The sequence below is a fragment of the Canis lupus genome, chromosome X (genome assembly GCF_003254725.2).
Source record: "Canis lupus dingo isolate Sandy chromosome X, ASM325472v2, whole genome shotgun sequence".
Classification (NCBI taxonomy): domain Eukaryota; kingdom Metazoa; phylum Chordata; class Mammalia; order Carnivora; family Canidae; genus Canis; species Canis lupus.
Genome location: NC_064281.1, coordinates 48,719,952 through 48,739,932, shown reverse-complemented (window position 1 = coordinate 48,739,932; position 19,981 = coordinate 48,719,952). Strand labels below are relative to the sequence as shown.

At 39.3% G+C, this 19,981-nt stretch overlaps 1 protein-coding gene across 1 annotated transcript; it reads left to right on the top strand.

Annotated features, from left to right (window-relative positions):
* Nucleotides 1–1,623: 1,623 nt before the first annotated feature.
* Nucleotides 1,624–5,975, top strand: SPIN4 (spindlin family member 4). Its single transcript, XM_025453382.3, has one exon. It carries the CDS (start codon nucleotides 2,303–2,305, stop codon nucleotides 3,050–3,052), a length of 750 nt encoding a protein of 249 aa, XP_025309167.1. The 5' UTR covers nucleotides 1,624–2,302; the 3' UTR covers nucleotides 3,053–5,975.
* Nucleotides 5,976–19,981: the final 14,006 nt, after the last annotated feature.

Sequence of the window (19,981 nt, the reverse complement as noted above, 5' to 3'; positions counted from 1 at the left end):
AGGATATTCTGCCCTTTTAGCTATTAAATGGTACAAGGGGATCACTGGGTGGCTCAGCAGTTTGGCACCTGCCTTTGGCCCAGGGAGTGATCCTGGAGTCCTGGGATCAAGTCCCACATGAGGCTTCCTGAATGGAGCCTGCTTCTCCCTCTGCCTGTGTCTCTGCCTCTCTTTCTTTCTGTGCCTCTCATGAATAAATAAATAAAATCTTTAAAAAAAATAAATGGTACAAAGACTAGGTTTTCCCGTCCCAGCCTTGGAAGGTATGAAATGTGGAGGCAGCCTGTATTGTCATCTTGCAACTCTCTCCCCTACCTTTCTACATTTCTAGATAAATTAATGGCCTTTATTTTATCTGTGATGACATAAGGTTATTCTCTTCTCACCAGTGAAGGGTGGAGGAATGAGAATTAGGGGGATAGACTTCCCTGGTTTTAATTGCCATCTTGTAAAGTAGGATACAAGGCTAAAAGCTTTACAGACATTCTCATTTAATCTTCATAACAGGGGATCCCTGGGTGGCTCAGAGGTTTAGAGCCTGCCTTGGGCCCAGGGTGTGATCCTAGAGTCCCAGGATTGAGTCCCACATCGGGCTTACTGCATGGAGCCTGCTTCTCCCTCTGCCTGTGTCTCTGCCTCTCTCTCTCTCTGTGGCTCTTGTGAATAAATGAATAAAATCTTTAAAAAATAATCTTCATAACAGTCCTGTGACTTGAGGTAGGTGAAATTATAGACACTTTCTTTTCTATCTTTCAGATTTTCCATATGAGGATGCAGTAGTTCTATAAGCAGAAAAACAGCAAATATATACAACAAAAATCCATTCATTTCTCTCTCTACAAAATTTGTTTTCCCACAATATTTTCTCAATAGCTTGCTTTTTCACAGACCGTTCTTATCTCATATGTGGATTTCCGTGACATTAAATATTATTTGTAAGTATGGTTTATACTAGCTCAATAAATCCATGTGTGAAGGTAAATTAACTTCATTGTTTCTTTTGTCATAGGTCATTTAACATAAATAATGGGCCATCCATACAAAGAAACATGAGGCAATTAAAAAATCCTGCTTTCAGGGTATTTAATAAGCTTGGAAAATACTCTTGATATATATGGGAAAAATTAAGCAATAAACGTATGAAATATCCCAATTTTGTAAAATATAAGCATAGACTTATTAATGAGGAAGAAATCATACCTAACATTTTACTGTATGTCTAGATAGTAAGATTAAAGTTAGTTTTGTCTTTTATTTCGCTGAATTTCAGGAATTCTCCACAATGTCAGTACATTTCTTTTACATTCAGAAAAGATCATTAAAAAAGGCATGACTGGGAGAGATCAGGTAGAAGAAATAAAGGGGAGTTTGGATCGAGATGGTGGGCTGTGCACAGGCTTTTTCTTCACTGCTCTCATATTCCTTAAACTGAAAGAAAATAATTTGTACATACAAATTATGTTTGTGTATGAGTGTACTGTACTGAATATAATTTTAAAGGCTTTGTAAGGAATTCCTGTAAGATAGAAAGCAGATGGCGTGGCTGTGGAGAAGGCTGACGGACGAGAGGGGGCCAGAAAGAAGGACCAGGGGAGCCGGCCTGTCTGGCTCCAGTTTGAGGAAAGCGATCGGAAGTGCGTGAGGAAATGGAGCGAGAGCCCGTGACTGTGTGTTTTGAAAGCGGGTGCGCGCACTGACCCGCCCTGCAGCTGCAAGCCAAGCGGAAGACCGAATGGCAGGGGGCGGGGCCGAGGCGCAGGCGGGCTCAGAGGAGTCGGATTCCTGAAGCAGCAAAAACCCTGGCGCCAGAGCTAGGCCAAGCAGAGCAGCGCTGCAAAGCCGAGGCCGCGCGGACTTGTCAGAGACCCACCGCTGCCTGCGCCTTTGCTGCTGCAGTCATCTCTCTTATCCCTTGCCTACCTTTCGTGTCGCCTCCTCAATCACCGTTTTGCAGCTGCAGCACCATCGATAACAGCTAAGTGGTCAATTCTGGGACTCAGGGTTGGGAGTTGGGGCGGGTGCAAGGCGTAGGCAGTACAAGCTAGCCCGCCATCTCCTGCGGCTACCGCCACTGCTGCAGACACTTCTCCTGGGCGGGAAAGAACCCTGTCAAAAGGCCCACGCTGTCCCAGTGCCCACGGTCAGAGGATTTCTGTCAAGCCTTGGTGAGAGCCTTGCGCTTGGGGAAGGGAGGACGGACACGGAGATCACGAAAAAAGATCTCATATTGGATAGTGTTGACATTTTGTCAGCTTAATTGAGCAAGTGGCAGCTTTGCTTGAGCCTCCTTAAACCCTGAGCCATGTCACCCCCAACTGTGCCCCCGATGGGTGTCGATGGCGTCTCTGCATACTTGATGAAGAAAAGGCACACCCACAGGAAGCAGAGGCGCAAGCCCACTTTCCTCACGCGTAGGAACATCGTGGGCTGCCGCATTCAACACGGCTGGAAGGAAGGCAATGAGCCCGTGGAGCAGTGGAAGGGTACAGTGCTTGAGCAGGTTTCCGTGAAGCCCACTCTCTACATCATCAAATATGATGGCAAAGATAGTGTGTATGGACTAGAGCTGCACCGAGATAAGAGAGTTTTAGCGCTAGAAATCCTTCCTGAAAGAGTGCCAACTCCTCGCATTGATTCGCGTCTGGCAGATTCCCTGATTGGCAAAGCAGTGGGGCATGTATTTGAGGGTGAACACGGTACGAAAGATGAATGGAAGGGCATGGTCCTGGCGCGAGCCCCTGTGATGGACACTTGGTTTTACATCACTTATGAGAAAGATCCTGTCCTTTATATGTACACACTGCTGGATGACTACAAAGATGGTGACCTGCGCATCATTCCAGATTCCAACTACTATTTTCCTACAGCAGAAAGGGAGCCCGGAGAAGTGGTCGACAGTCTTGTGGGCAAGCAAGTAGAACACGCCAAAGATGACGGGTCCAAGAGAACCGGCATTTTTATCCATCAAGTGGTGGCCAAGCCATCCGTCTACTTCATTAAGTTTGATGATGATATTCACATTTATGTCTATGGCTTGGTAAAAACCCCCTAAATTCATTTTTTTTTTTTTTGCAAAAGTCGTGGAACTATTAGATGTAAAATATGTCATGTTCTTGTAATTGTGAATTTTTGAGAACAATGTTGGTGTCAGAGATTCAGGAATTTATTAGTTGTTACTTATTGTGCCTCCAAATTTTACATGGACTAGTCCCACGGTTTTGTCCCAAGCCTATGTTGGTACTTTTGATAATTGCCTTGTTCTGTAATTGAAGATTAAATTTGGGGGTTAATAGAAAATCGAAAAGTATTCATGACCATTGGAACAATGAAAAACTAAGAAAAATTATTGGTGTAACCCCACTCCAGATCCTTTCCCCTACTTTATCTCCCCTCTTCTTCCCATGTAACATGTATTAAGAACATGATATATAATCTTCCACGTTTTCCCCATCCACTTACAGAAAGTTTGTTGCAGTCTCTTCTGTAAAAATGAAAAGCCACATCATTTCTCTGTAATTGCTTTTCACATTTGGAATATCCATGGTATCTTTTCTAATCATTAGTTGCAAGTTTCTCTCCTTCCCTCTCCCCTTTCCCTCCTCTCCTCTCCCAGTCCCCCTATGCCTCTGGAATTTATTTTTGTAAATGGTATAACATAGAGATCTAATTACACATTTTGTTCATATCAGGTACTGATTATGCCATCACATTTGTTAAATAAATCACCCATTTCTCTTCTTCTCTCTCTCCTTCCCTCTAGCAGCTGCATATACAATATATTTATAAACCAAAAAGGAATTCAACCATTTTATTATTGATGGTCACTTAAATTATTTCCCTCCCTTTTTTCATCATAACACTGCTGCTATAAATACTGGTGCTTTTATTTCTTTTGGGTAGATCCCCAGAAATGGGATTGCTAGGTAGGAGGTATATTTAATTCTAAAGGATATTACAAAATTATGATACAAAATGAAAGTGCTCATTTCCCAGTATCCTCTCCAGCACTCTTTCAAGTTTGCAAATCTGGAGGGTGAAAAATTACATAATATTTTTAATTGACAAATTCAAGGAGGTTTGTTTGTTTGACTATTTGGATTTTTCGTTTTTGTGATTTGCCAGTACTTATCCTTTGCTCATTTGTTTATTGAAGTTTTGTTCTTATAAATTTGTAGGAGTTCTTATTACATTTCTCTAGGGTACATATTAATCATTTGTAGCACATTTGTATTTTTCACATTCTGTCATTGATCTTAACTGTATTGATGGTATCTTTTACTTTACAATTGTTGCTGTCATTTTTAATTTTTAGGTAGACTACTACCTACTTTTTGGCTTTTGAGTTTACTGTCTTTTTCAGATGAATGTCATGCAAATATTCACCTACATTTTTTTTTCTAAAATTTTCATTAATTTTAAGGCTTTAACTCCATCTGGAGTTTATTTTGTATATGGTATAAGACGAAGGTTCAGATATACATTTTGTTCACATTGGATTCCTGATTACACTATCATTTATTAAATAAACCACCCATTTTCAAGTTTGTGAGTCAGTATTCTAATCATTTAACTCTAGTGGCTTGACCATAAATTTTGAACTCTGGTAAAGCAAGTTTCCTTTCATGAGGTATTTTGTTTTGTTTTCCATTTCTTCTTTTATATAAATTGTTCTAGCCATTCATTCTTTCTATAAAAATTGAAAGCATTCTTTCCACATTTTAAAAATCCTAATATCTTAGAGTTGTGTTACATTTCTACATTTCTATTTGTTTTTTCCTACATTTCTATTTAGAGGACAATTTTAATGGTATTAACCCTTAAGGCTCCAGAGTTGTGGTACATCATTAAAATCTTTTGGTTTTGGTTTTGTTATGTTCTTCATAAGGATCCATTATATCTGATTAAATTTATTTCTAAATATTTTTACAGATATTGTCACATTTTGACATTTTGAATTGGGTGTTTTTTCCTCCTCATTTGTAACTTTTTATTTTTAACAATATAGACAAACCACAGATCATTTAAAAAAAATTTACCTTATATTGAATCAGCTTACTAAAGTCTCTTATTACACTTAAAAAATGGAATATTTAGAATATTTTCAGTCTTGTAGGTATATAGTCATTTCATCTGCAAATGAAGATAATTTTATTTATTCAAAGTAATGTTAACTAATGATTATGACAGATATGCTTCTCTGGTATTAATTTTCACAGAATTGTCTTTAGTGCTATTAATATGACATTTGCTATTGGTTATTGGCAAATAGTCACTAGCCGTTAGAATGTTTAAGGAGTTTATTTTATTCCATTTTTTAAAAAATTCCTGTTTAAAAAAATTTTTTTTAATTTAAATAAATAAAAAATTCCTGTTTCCATTAGGGGGCTTACTAAAAATGGCTCCTGAAAATTATCTAATGTCTTTCAGCATCCATTGACAAAATCATATGATTTTGTTTTCCTTTAATTTGTTGATATAATGAATTAGAGGAGTAAGTATTTGATGTTGAACCAAACTTGTGTTTCTGGAATAAATCCTACTTGGTCATGTTGTAATAATCATTTGATATATTGCTGAGTTTTATTTGCTAATATTTTATTTAGAATTATTGCATTTATAATTCAAACTGAAATTGTATTTTTTTCTTTCTTACACTGTCTTTATCAAGTTTTATTTTTAAAATCGTGCTAGTTTTAAAAATGAATTGTTGACTTTTCAGTCATTTTTGTGGTCTGAAATAACTTAAAAAGCATTGGAATTGTTTTTCTTTTTTAAAATTTTTCTATTTCAAATTCCAGGTTTTTTTTAATTAGCTAGTACTAAGCTATAAAACAATTTAATCCTGGTAACAATTTTGATGGTAGATCCTTAGTCAGCCTTCTTATCTCTCCAATGGTAATTGGTTTATTTACGCTTTCTATTAAAAAGGAATGTATAGTTTCTGTAAAAAATAAAATTTAAAATTTTCTCTATTATCAAGCTTCTTGATTGTATTTTTCAGATGCTTTATGATCTTGCATATTGCATATGCATATTTCCTAAATATGTTCAATAGTGAAAACATTATAATAAATCAGTTATAATGGTGTTTTAAAGAGTTATAAAACCTCTTTATATTTTATTTATTTTGAAAAATTAAAACATAATATGGAAAGTATGTGAAATATGACATTTGTTTACTTTTGCCCCAAATCAACAATGTCAATATTTTTTTAACAATGTCAATATTTAAGTAATTAAATTTATCAACATTTTGGCATATTTGCTTTAGATATAGATTTATGTATTTTTTAAAGTCAGAACATTACATATAATAAATCCTTTTCCCAATACTTCCTCTTCTACTTTGCTTCCTCTGCTGAAGGAAACACTAATATGAATTTAGTGTGAATCTTGGCTATGTCTTACACATTTATTTCAGATATAACCATAATTGATGATAGCATTGGTTTTTGTGCTTTTAAAAATTTTGACATAAATGGGAAACTTTAAGTCATGTGGAATTTATTTTCTTTTTTATTATAGAAAAAAAATTTTTTCTATTCTTTTACCACTTTTGACACTCAGGAATGCTTGGCCCTAGCCACAGCACTGGCTACTGACTAAAAAAAAAAAATTTCATTTCTCATAGAATTTGTATCTTGGTCGTAGCTGAGATAGATATCTACTACCAAACCTGACCTCAAGACCAGAAACAGGACTTACATTTTCCCGTGATAATACTGGGGCCACCTGACATTCAGACAGACACTCAGAGGAAAGTTGGCCCTAATTCTGGTACTGTTTTAAGAGTTTGGGATGTAGCAGTAAAAAACAAAACAAAACAACCCTTCCTTTCTTAACACATGGTCTTTTATCCTTTTAAAAAAGATTTTATTTATTTATTCATGAGAGACACAGAGAGAGAGGCAGAGACACAGGCAGAGGGAGAAACAGGTTCCGCCCTGCCTGTTGTGGGGATCCCTGGATCCCAGGTTCACACCCTGAGCAGACTCTCAACCCCTGAGCGACCCAGGCATTCCTGTCTTTTATCCTTTAAGTAGTCTTCAGTCCAATAATGAAGATATAAGGTGAATATAAAACATCACAGAATAATAAAAAACAAGATATAAATAACGGGTTAAAGTATATGTTAGATACAAAAAATAGAAATGCATATCCTTTTCAGATATATAATAATGCTTTTTAGCCCCTGTTCTCCCACTAGGCCCCAAGTCCTGAACCAAGTATTATATTGTTTCATGATGGCATTAGGTTATTAATACATAATCAGATAGAGGCTCAGCCCTGCCCTAGGACCTGAGGATTGAATGGCAAACAATCTAGGCAAAGTTCTTGATGTCGTAGAGCATATATCTTAGTGGGGGAAGGAAGACAGTCATCACTACCCTTATACCTCTGGCCCATAGGACTTATATTATTTTACAGGGATTTGGGGATATCCACAGCTTGTTAATCAGAGAAAGATTTCATCATACTTCTGATTCTGTTTTATATATTGAATATACAGCAGTGAGCAAAATATGAAACTATGTTTAGTGGGAGGAAGACAGAAAAAAAATCAATGTACTGTGTTCACCTACTATGATTTACCCCCTTATTTTTTTTATAACTTTTTAATTGGAGTTAAATTTGCCAACATATAGATTAACACCCAGTGCTCATCCTGCCAAGTGCCCCTCTCAGTGCCCATCACCCAGTCACCCCAACCCCCCGCCCACCTTCCCTTCCATTGCCCCTTGTTCATTTCCCAGAGTCAGGAGTCTCTCATGGTCTGTCACCCTCACCGATATTTTTCACTTATTTTCTCTCCTTTCCATTTATTCCCTTTCACTAATTTTTATATTGCCCAAATGAGTGAGACCACATAATGTATGTCCTTTTCCGATTGACTTATTTCATTCAGCATAATACCCTCCAGGTCCCTCCACGTAGAGATGAAAGGTGGGTATTTGTCCCTTCTAATGACTGAATAATATTCCATTGTATACATATACCACATCTTCTTTGTCCATTCATCTTTCGACGGACACTGAGGCTCCTTCCACAGTTTGGCTATTGTGGACATTGCTGCTATAAATATCAGGGTGCAGGTGTCCTGGCGTTTCACTGCATCTGTATTTTTCAGGGTAAATCCCCAGCAGTGCAATTCCTGGTTGTAGGGCAGATCTATTTTTAACTCTGTGGAACTCCACACAGTTTTCCAGAGTGGCTGCACAAGTTCACATTCCCACCAACAGTGCAAGAGGGTTCCCCTTTCTCCACATCCATCCAACATTAGTTTTTTCCTGCCTTGTTAATTTTCCCCATTCACACTGGTGTGAGGTGGTATCTCATTGTGGTTTTGATTTGTATTTCCCTGATGGCCAGTGATGCGGAGCATTTTCTCACGTGCTTGTTGGCCATGTCTATGTCTTCCTCTGTGAAATTTCTGTGCATGTCGTTTACCCATTTCAGGATTGGATTGTTTGTTTCTTTGCTGTTGAGTTTAAAAGTTCTTTATAGATCTTGGATACCAGCCCTTTATCTGATACGTCATTTGCGAATATCTTCTCCCATTCTTTAGGGTGTCTTAGTTTTGTTGACTGTATCCTTTGCTGTGCAAAAGCTTCTTATCTTGATGAAGTCCCAATAGTTCATTTTTGCTTTTGTTTCTTTTGCCTTCGTGGATGTATCTTGCAAGAAGGTACTGTGGCCAAGCTCAAAAAGGGTGTTGCATGTGTTCTCCTCTAGGATTTTGATGGAATCCTGTCTCACATTTAGATCTTTCATCCATTTTGAGTTTATCTTTGTGTATGGTGAATGAGAGTGGTTTAGTTTCATTCTTCTGCATGTGGATGTCCAATTTTCCCAGCACCATTTATTGAAGAGACTGTCTTTTCTCCAGTGGATACTCTTTCCTCCTTTGTCGAAAATTAGTTGACCATAAAGTTCAAGGTCCACTTCTGGGTTTTCTATTCTGTTCCATTGATCTATGTGTCTGCTTTTGTGCCAGTACCACACTGTCTTGATGACCACAGCTTTGTAGTACAACCTGAAATCTGGCATTGTGATGCCCCCAGCTATGGTTTTCTTTTTTAAAATTCCCCTGGCTATTCGGGGTCTTTTCTGATTCCATACAAATCTTAAAATAATTTGTTCTAACTCTCTGAAGAAAGTCCATGGTATTTTGATAGGGATTGCATTAAACCTGTAAATTGCCCTGGGTAACCTTGACATTTTCACAATATTAATTCTTCCAATCCATGAGCATGGAATATTTTTCCATCTCTTTGTGTCTTCCTCAATTTCTTTCAGAAGTGTTCTATAGTTTTTAGGGTTATAGATCCTTTACCTCTTTGGTGAGGTTTATTCCTAGGTATCTTCTGATTTGGGGTGCAATTGTTAATGGGATTGATTCCTTAATTTCTCTTTCTTCATTCTCATTGTTAGGGTATAGAAATGCCATTGATTTCTGGGCATTGATTTTGTATCCTGCCACACTGCCAAATGGCTGTATGAGTTCTAGCAATCCTGGGGTGGAGGCTTTTGGGTTTTCTATGTACACTATCATGTCATCTGCGAAGAGGGAGAGTTTGACTTCCTTTTTGCCAATTTGAATGCCTTTAATGTCTTTTTGTTGCCTGATTGCTGAGGCTAGGACTTCTAATACTATGTCGAATAACACTGGTGAGAGTGAACATCCCTGTCTTGTTCCTTATCTTAGGGGAAAGGCTCCCAGTGTTTCCCCATTGAGAATGATATTTGCTGTGGGCTTTTCATAGATGGCTTTTAAGATGTTGAGGAATGTTCCCTCTGTCTCTACACTCTGAAGAGTTTTGATCAGGAATGGATGCTGTATTTTGTCAGATGCTTTCTCTGCATCTATTGAGAGGATCATATGGTTCTTGGTTTTTCTCCTGCTGATATGATGAATCACATTGAATGTTTTACGAGTGTTGAACCAGCCTTGCATCCCGGAGATAAATCCCACTTCGTCATGGTGAATAAAATTAATGTAATGTTGGATTCGATTGGCTAGTATCTTCTGAGAATTGTTGCATCTGTGTTCATCAGGGATACTGGTCTATAATTCTCCTTTTTGGTGGGGTCTTTGTCTGGTTTTGGAATTAAGGTGATGCTGGCCTCATAGAACAAGTTTGGAAGTACTCCACCTCTTTCTATCTTTCTGAACAGCTTTAGTAGATAGGCATGGTTTCTTCTTTACACGTTTGATAGAATTCCCTTGGGAAGCCATCTGGCCCTGGACTATTGTGTCCTGGGACGTTTTTAATGACTGCTTCAATTTCCTCCCTCCATAATGGCCTGCTCAGCTTTTCTACTTTTCCAGTTCCAGTTTTGGTAGTTTGTGGTTTTCCAGAAATGGGTCCATTTCTTATAGCTTGTCTAATTTATTGGCGTATAGCTGCTCATTATAAGCTTTTAAAATCATTTTTATTTCCTTGGTATTGGTAGTGATCTCTCCTTTCTCATTCATGATTTTATTAATTTGAGTCTTTTCTCTCTTCTTTTTAATAATTATGGCTAATGGTTTATCATCTTATTAATTGTTTCAAAGAACTAACTCCTGGTTTTGTTGATCTGTTCCACAGTTCTTCTGGTCTCTATTTCATTGAGTTCTGCTCGAATCTTTATTAATTCTCTTCTTCTGCTGTGTGTAGGATCTATTTTCTGTCTAGCTCCTTTAGGTGTAAGGTTAGCTTTTGTATTTGAGTTCTTTCCAGTTTTCAGATGGATGCTTGTATTGCGATGTATTTCCCCCTCAGGACTGCTTTTGCTGCATCCCAAAGATTTTGAACGGTTGTATCTTCATTCTCATTAGTTTCCAGGAATCTTTTTAATTCTTCCTTAATTTCCTGGTTGACCTTTTCATCTTTTAGCAAGATTGTCCTTAACCTCCACGTGTTTGTCTAATTTCAAGGCGTTATGGTCTGAGAATACCCAGGGGACGATCCCAATCTTTTGGTATCGGTTAAGACCTGATTTCTGACCCAGTATGTGGTCTATTCTGGAGAAAGTTCCATGTGCACTTGAGAAGAATGTGTATTCAGTTGAATTTGGATGTAAAGTTATGTAGATATCTGTGAAATCCATCTGGTCCAGTGTATAATTTAAAGCTCTTGTTTCTTTGAAGATGTTGTGTTTAGAAGATGTATCAAGTGTAGAAAGCGCTAGATTGAAGTCACCAAGTATAAGTGTATTATTATCTAAGTATGCCTTAACTTTGGTTATTAATTGATTGATATATTTGGCAGTTCCTACATTCGGGGCATATATATTGAGGATTGTTAAGTCCTCTTTTTGGATCGATCCTTTAAGTATGATATAGTGCCCCTCTTCATCTCTCACTACAGTCTTCGGGGTAAATTTTAGTTTATCTGATATAAGGATGGTGACCCTTGCTTTCTTTTTTTTTTAAAGATTTATTTATTTATTTATGATATCGATGGAGACACAGAGAGAGAGGCAGAGACACAGGAGGAGGGAGAAGCAGGCTCCATGCAGGGAGCCCAATGTGGGACTCGATCCGGGACTCCAGGATTGTGCCCTGGGCCAAAGGCTGGCACTAAACCGCTGAGCCACCCAGGGATCCCCTCTTGCTTTCTTTTGAGGACCATTTGAGTGGTAAATGGTACTCCAACCTTTTATTTTCAGGCTGTCGGTTTCCTTATGTCTAAAATGAGTCTCTTGTAGATAGCAAATAGATGAGTCCTGCTTTTTTATCCAGTCTGACAACCTGCGCCTTTTGATGGGGTCATTAAGCCCATTCACATTCAGAGTTACTATTGAAAGATATGAGTTTAGTGTCATCATGATATCTGTTCAGTCCTTGTTTTTGTGGATTGTTCCATTGGACTTCTTCTTAAAGAGGAATTTTCAGAGTCCCCCTTAAAATTTCTTGCAGACCTTACTTGGAGGTCACATATTCTTTCAGTTCTTGCCTGTCTTGGAAGCTCTTTATCTCTCCTTCCATTTTGAATGAGAGCCTTGCTCGATAAAGTATTCTTGGTTGCATGTTCTTCTCATTTAGGACCCCGAATATATCCTGCCAGCCCTTTCTGGCCTGCCAGGTCTCTGTGGAGAGGTCTGCTGTTACCCTAATATTCCTCCCCATAAAAGTCAGGGATTTCTTGTCTCTTGCTGCTTTAAGGATCTTCTCTTTATCTTTGGAATTTGCAAGCTTCACTATAAAATGTCGAGGTGTTGAATGATTTTTATTGATTTTAGGGGGGGATCTCTCTATTTCCTGGATCTGAATGCCTGTTTCCCTTCCCAGATTAGGAAAGTTTTCAGCTATGATTTGTTCAAATACATATTCTGGCCCTCTGTCCCTTTCAGCGCCCTTGGGAACCCCAGTTAAATGTAGGTTTTTCTTCCTCAGGCTGTCGTTTATTTCCCTTAATCTATCCTCATGGTCTTTTAATTGTTTGTCCCTTTTTTCCTCAGTTTCCCTCTTTGCTATCAACTTGTCTTCTATGTCACTCACTCGTTCTTCCACCTCGTTAACCCTCGTCGTTAGGACCTCTAGTTTGGATTGCATCTCATTCAATTGATTTTTAATTTCTGCCTGATTGGATCTAAATTCTGCAGTCATGAAGTCTCTTGAGTCCTTTCTGCTTTTTTCTAGAGCCACCAGTAGGTGTATAATAGTGCTTCTGAATTGGCTTTCTGACATTGAATTGTAATCCAGATTTTGTAACTCTGTGGGAGAGAGAACTGTTTCTGATTCTTTCTTTTGAGGTGAGGTTTTCCTTCTAGACATTTTGCTCAGTGCAGAGTGGTCAAAAACAACTTGTATTGGGAAAAGGAGAAAAAGAGAGAAGAGAAAGAAGGGAAAAAAGAAAAAAGAAAAAAGGAAAAATGGAGAAAAAAAGGAAAAAAACAGACGAAAAAGAGAAAAAAAAGAAATAAAGGAAAAAAAGGGGTGGGGGGAAGCAAACAGAAATCAAAAAGCAAATAAAATAAATTAAATAAAATAAATAAAATAATATAAAGCAAGGGGGAGTATCCTGATTCTGTATACTGTAAGTCCCTTGACTTCCCCTGGAACTTTCCAGTGCTGCTTGGTCAATAATTTGTTTTTCCCCTGTCCATCTAGCTGGTCTTCTGGGGGAGGGGCCTGTTGTGCTGGTTTTCAGGTGTTAGCACTTGGGGGAGCTGCTCTGCCCCCTGCCTGGTGCAGGGCTCAGTGAGTGATGTTTAAGCTGCTTATCCAGTGAGGCCACCGTGAGGCTCAGTGGGGGTTGTTTACCCTGTGAGGCCCCGGGAGGAACAACCACAGTGGTGGCGGCCAGCTCTGGAGCCCTGGATTCAGCTCCCGCAGTAACGGAGCTCTCAGTCTGCAGGGGCCTGGATGCTCCGGGGGCGGGGCCGCTGATCTGCTCAGCTTGGGGCAGGAGGGTCCTTGCTGTCCTGTGCCTTCCTGGCCTCTGCCTGTCCCGGGGAGAGGCCAGATCCTGGGCTGTGTCCCCAGCGCCCTGTCCTCCTGGGCCTGCGCTGTTGGATTCACGCTCCGGCCGGCCGGGCAGCCCCCTCTCCATGGAGCCTCCGCCTGAGCCCCTCAGAGCTGCTCCCAGGTCCAGCCCTGCGCGCTGCAGCGGTTTAGGGAGCTCGGCGCACTCTCCCGGGGTGCAGGTGTCTGTTAGTGTCCCAGGGAGCCTGAGGGCATCCCCGCCCCTCCTGGGGTCCTGCTCTAACTCCCTGCGAGCGCCTTTCCGCCCGGGAAGATTGGTGAACCTCCTGCTTTTCTGGGACGGTGCTTTCCTGTCCTGGGGGCACTCGCCCCAGCCTTAGCCTGGCTCCTTGCAGGGCCCCTCCCCCTTGGATGCCTTTTGTTTCTTTATTTCTTTTTTCCCCCGTCTTCCTACCTTGATAGAAGCGTGAACTCTTCTCACTGTAGCATTCCAGCTGTTCTCTCTTTAAATCTCAGGCCGAATTCGTAGATTTTCAGGATGATTTGAAGGTTATCTAGGTAATTTGGTGGGGACAGGTGACTTGGGTACCCTACTCTTCCGCTATCTTGCCCCTCCCCTCCATCTAGCCCATAGTTTTTAAATCAAATGTCTTATGCACCTTATTAATGACCCCTTGGCCATTAGTAACCTCTTCAATGGGAAAAATTAACTGATATTCTGGTTCAGAAAAAGGATTACCTGCTGAATTGGCAATAGCTTGCTGAAATGAAGTTTGACCCTCAAAGGAGGGGATAGGTTTGGTAAGAAAAATTTTCTCCTCAGGTTCTACAAAAGGGTTACAGGGAGGTAAAGGGAATGGGGCTAGAGGTGCCCAATATTCATGCTTTGATTTTGTTTTCTCCCCTTCCAACACTGTTTTAACCTAAGCCCAGGCAGTGAAGACCAAATTTGGAACATTCAAACTCTGTCTGTATTGTTGCTGTAAAGTTTTCCCTATTTGATCCCATGTTTCTACATCTAGTATAATTTCTTCTGGAAACCAAGCACAACAGCATGTTATATATTGGACCAGTTCCTGCAAATGTTCAGTGCTACGTGTGCCTCAGCTTGTTGGAGCAAATATTTTAGAAAGAAAACATAATGCGTTAGACTAAATGAATTCTGCCCCATTGTTACCTTACCTGAAGGATACAACACAATCCTCTGCCTTGTTACATGACCCAAGTTACAGAGTATCACGCTGTAGTACTCATGATTATCAACTTCAGGTCCCTGTTCAGGCAGGCACCACTTGCTACAGATCCAGGATAGTCAGAGGCAACCTTATGAAGACTCAGAATCTCACTGAATTTTAATCTGGGGGGCAGGCAGACCAAGACTCCAACTCGGACTCAAACCGGAGGCTTTGTCTCCTCCAGTTTTCTCTAAGAGAACTAACAGATTAGCTATAGGAATGCTTAACTTTGGGAAGCAGAGAAAAACATGTTTACTTCAAAAGGTAAAAGAATAGGCTATTGGCTCAAGGAGAGGGGAGCAGAGGAGCTGTATCTGGAGAACAATGTGGTTTAGTCAGTGTGCTGACTCAGGACCTCCCATATCCCCAGTGTGCCAGGACTACGAGATTCACTTTTCAGATAGGCTCTGCAGCTGTTTCCCCAGAGCTTGCTAACTCTGGTTCTTGGCTTTCTTCAGATAAGAAGAATGAAGCGTGATGATGTCAAAATGAGTATCATATTTCCGTAGCTCCAGGAATCCAGAACTCCTAAATGATGTCATGAAAATGTCAAGACAGGGACAAATAATCATAGCTGGGGGTTGTAGTAGCAATTCACAGGAATTTGTGAGCTAATAACTTTAGAAAGGAATATTGAGGTTCATTGTGAAGAGAAATTAATATTGAGGCTGATTAACTCTGTAAGGAAAGATTTCTGGGATTATGAATTATCTGTACAGATCAGAGAGTTAATGTGTGGGATTGGGGAAGTTTTGAGAGAGTGAATTTAAAGGAAAGGACACAAATAAAAGCTATAGTAAAAATAGGTGTAAAATTATCTTTCTTCCCCCTTCATTTTAGTCTATATCTGCACAGGCTCAAAACAAGTGAATGAGGAGCAAAATGTATGTTTTCTGTTGTTTGAACAAAATCTCTTTTATAAAGATAGATAAAAGTTTGTTATCACTAAATTTGCCAAATATTTTAGTGAGCTAATTAATTCTAAATGTGTTTTGGATTTACCCATGACTGCCTAAACTATATTCAAGGTTTTTGAAAATGGAAGGAATCAATATTTTCATTCCTTTGCACATTTTCCACATCCATCCTTCATTTTCTCATTAAGCACTCAGATCATAAAGGATATAGACTCATTTTTAAAAAACCTCTTCTATGTAATCCCCCAAAAAACAACATAAGACTTTTTCATAAATCAGGCTTGCTGCTGTTATTACTTTAATTTACTTTAATTTTTTATTTAAATTCAATTTGCCAACATATAGCATTACACCCAGTGGTCATCCCATCAAGTGCCCTCGTTAGTGCCCATCACACAGTTACCCCATCTCTCTACCCACCTCCCCTTTTGAAACCTTTTGTTTGTTTCCCAGAGTTAGGAGTCTCTCATGGTTTGTCTCCCTCTTCAATTTTTCCCACTCATTTCCCCTCCTTTCCTTTATAATCCCTTTCACTATTTCTTATATTCCATGTATGAGTGAAACCATGCTGAGTGATGTTGTTTCTTTGATTCATACTTCTTTATCATTCATTCATTCATTCATTTAGAGGATGAAACAAAATGTACAAGACCTTTTTCTAGAGGCTGAAATACCAAGACAAATAACACTCTTTATGCTTTATGTAGCCTTCAGACCATTGACAAAGATATGATGTGGGTATGAAACACTACAAAACAAAGTAAAAATAATGTGATAAATATCATTAAATGGTTAAGAGGGTGCATATGTACTATGTGAATTCATATGAGAGAGGTAAAGAGAGAGATAGAAACAGGGATAGAGAGAGAGATCATTCCATTTGAGGTTGACCTTCATTATGCAAAGCAATTGTATTATTCAGGGTTCACCAAAGGAACAAAACTATAGAATTAAATCATTCATTCGTTGTGGGAATTGTCTCATGCAAATATGGAAGCCAAGAAGTCAATCGGAGAAAGACAAACATTATATGGTCTCATTCATTTGGGGAATATGGATAATAGTGAAAGGGAATAGAGGGGAAGGGAGAAGAAATGGGTAGGAAATATCAGAAAGGGATACAGAACATGGAAGACTCCTAACTTTGGGAAATGAACTAGGGGTTGTGAAAGGGGAGGAGGGCGGGGGGTGTGGGTGACTGGGTGGCGGGCACTGAGGGGGGCACTTGACGTGATGAGCACTGGGTGTTATTCTGTATGTTGGCAAATTGAACACCAATAAAAAATAAATTTATTATTACAAAAAAAAGAAAAAAGAAAAATTTGGATAGTAATAAAACCAGAGGCTTGAAACGTTAAAAAAAAAAAAAAAAGAAGTCCCATGACTTCTTTCCTGGTTAGAGGAGGTCCAGATCCTTCACTTACCCTTCACTTTAGAAGGGATATCATGACATATTCTATACCACTGAAGGTAGAAGTCCCCTGAATTTCTGTTGGATTTATTTCCCACTCTCTGACATGCAAATAAATGCTTTACCAACAAGTCTAGAGGAGTTATTACTTTTTATCACTATCAGTGCAATATCTTGTGGAATAAAAGTGATTAAAGCCTTTATGAAAAAAAATGACTTAGGGTTGGAAAATTGATATACCCCTGAGGTAGGAATATGAGAGTGTGTTACTGGAATTGTCAGCTGAAAGGAAACTATATCTGGTGGGCCTTATGCACAAGGATGGAGAAAAAAACATTAACAAGATCAATAGCTGCATACTGGGTACTAGGGAATGTGTTAATTTGCCCAAGCAATAAAACCACATCTGGTACATTGGCTTCAATTGCAGTCACCATCTTTTTTTTTTTTTTTTTTTTTTTTTTTTTTTGCAGTCACCAACTTCTTAATGTATTAATAATCCACTGACATTTTCAAGGTCTGTCTTCCACACTGGCCAAGTAGGAGTTGAATGGGTTGTGGTGAGAATCACTACTCCTGCACCTTTCAAGTCCTTGCTGGCACTAATCTTTGCAACCCCTCTAGAAATACAATATTCCTATTAATTTACTAGTTTCCTAGGTAGAGGCAATTCTAATCTTTTCCCCTTATCCTTTCTCACCTTTACATTTTTCACTGCACAGGTCAGGGAGTCTCTCTGGGGATTCTGCCAACTGCTAAATATGCCTAATTCAATTATGCATTCCAGAACTGTGGAAGTAAACCATGGAATGAGTTCAGGGAACCAGACTAAAACTCCATAGGTCACCAGACCTCCATAAACCCCTACTCCAGTGATGTTTGGGTCTTCTAAAATCACTATTGGTTCAGAGCCAGTATCCAGTAGTCTCTAAAGGTTTGATTACTTCCTTTCCTTCAATGTACAGTTACCCTGACAAAAAGCCAGAGGTTCCTATGAGGAAGTTCCTTTGGGTAAAACTAACAGTATAAATAAATATTCCATACTGTATTGGGGTCCTTCTATAAGGGAAAATGGCCTCCCCTGAATTCAAAAAATTCTGTGTATGGAAATAGGCTCAATTCTGAAAGTTGTTTGAGGGCCCATGACTCTCTATCTTTATGATTCAAGTTATATTTTTGTTCACATAACTAGGACCTTTCTGCTTATAAAGACCAAGTAAGGGGACGCCTGGGTGGTTCAGCAGTTAAATGTCTGCCTTCAGCCCATGGCGTGATCCTGGAGTCCGGGGATTGAGTCCCACATCAGGCTCCCTGCATTGAGCCTATTTATATCTCTGCCTATGTCTCTTTCTTTCTCTCTCTGTGTCTCTCATGAATAAGTAAATAAAATCTTTTAAAAAAAAAACCCAAGTAAGAATTTAGTAAGCTGCTTATTTATTTCACTTCTAGGAGCATCCTGCTTAATTAGCCCATGCCATAAGTAAGCATGAGCCGAACTCTTGATTGCTGCTTTGACTCTTCTGTCCATTATGGTAATCACATCTATGTTGCCTTTGGTGGTTGAGTGTCACCACTTGGCTCATGACACCCCAATTCAGTTATCTCAATTTCCAAAGTGGCTGTGTTTTCCACTGTAAGGTCAGGCCTACAGAGAATTTTGATTACAAAGTTCTTCAAGGAAAAACAAAACAAAACAAAAACAAAAACAAAAAAACAAAGTTCTTCAAGGATGTTGGGGCTCCCCTCACAGATTTATTTCTCAAAGCATGGAGAAAAGGTATGCCTCCTGTACTTTCAATGTATGTGAGTAGGTCTTAAATCACAAATCCACTCAAACATTCTAATCTCCATATGCCTCTGAATCCTTTACATTAAACCAAGAGAAGTTGGTCATTTCCAATCAAAGTATTGCAGGCTCTCTTAGTCCATGTTTCAGCCAACCAACCAAACTGTTAGAGACCTTTTTTATTTTTTTATTTATTTTTATTTATTTTAAAGATTTTATTTATTTATTCATGAGACACACACACACACACACACACACAGAGAGAGAGAGAGAGAGAGAGAGAGGCAGAGACACAGGCAGAGGGAGAAGCAGGCACCATGCAGAGAGCCCGACCTGGGACTCAATCCTGGGTCCCCAGGATCATGCCCTGGGCTAAAGGTGGTGCTAAACTGCTGAGCCACTCAGGCTGCCCCTAGGGACCTTTTTTAGAGAGTACTCTAACCTTCAACATTAAATGCCTGGGGTCATCTGGGCAGCTCTGTGGTTGAGCATTTGCCTTTGGCTCAGGTCATGATCCCAGGGCCCAGGGATCGAGTCCCACATCAGGCTTCTTGCAGGGAACCTGCTTCTCCCCCTGCCTATGTCTCTGCCCCTCTCTGTGTCTCTCACGAATAAATAGATAAAATCTTTTTTTAAAAAAAGAAAATAAAGAAGTCATCTTTTAAAAAAACATTAAATGCCTAATCTTTGCTTAATAAACCCATCAACACATTTGGCCTGATCCAATTTTATTTTCTTTCTACCATTATCCCACACACATTCCCAAATATGTTCTCAGAATTTCCACTTGTATAAATTAGAAAATTCAAGTGGTTCACTTAGAATATAACACCCTTCCTCATGGGTCACAATCTATACTTTGTTTTTTAGGATAATCTACTCGTAGGTCTAGAAGCAAAAGAGGGTAGTAGAGGTGGGTCCTGAGGAAAATAAGCATTGTCTTGTATGGCAACTAACTCAAGGAAGGCCATTGTCATTTCCTCAGGCAATTCAGGGTTAATCCCCTCAGACAGAGGTGGAAATGCTGATACCAATGTTGGTGGGAAGGTCAATATAACTTGGGATATTGATGCACCTGCTGTTGGGTGTCAAGAGGTGATGTCCATGGAAGTTATTGAAACCACTTGTGCTGGAGGTGGAAAGGCCACTTTCACTGGAAGGAAAGAACTCTTCCACTGGCATTAAAAACTCATCAGGATTTAGGGACTCAATATCCCC

Coding starts and splice junctions, on each gene's coding strand:
- SPIN4 (XM_025453382.3), top strand. CDS start 2,303: ATGTCACCCCCAACTGTGCCCCCGATGGGTGTCGATGGCGTCTCTGCA.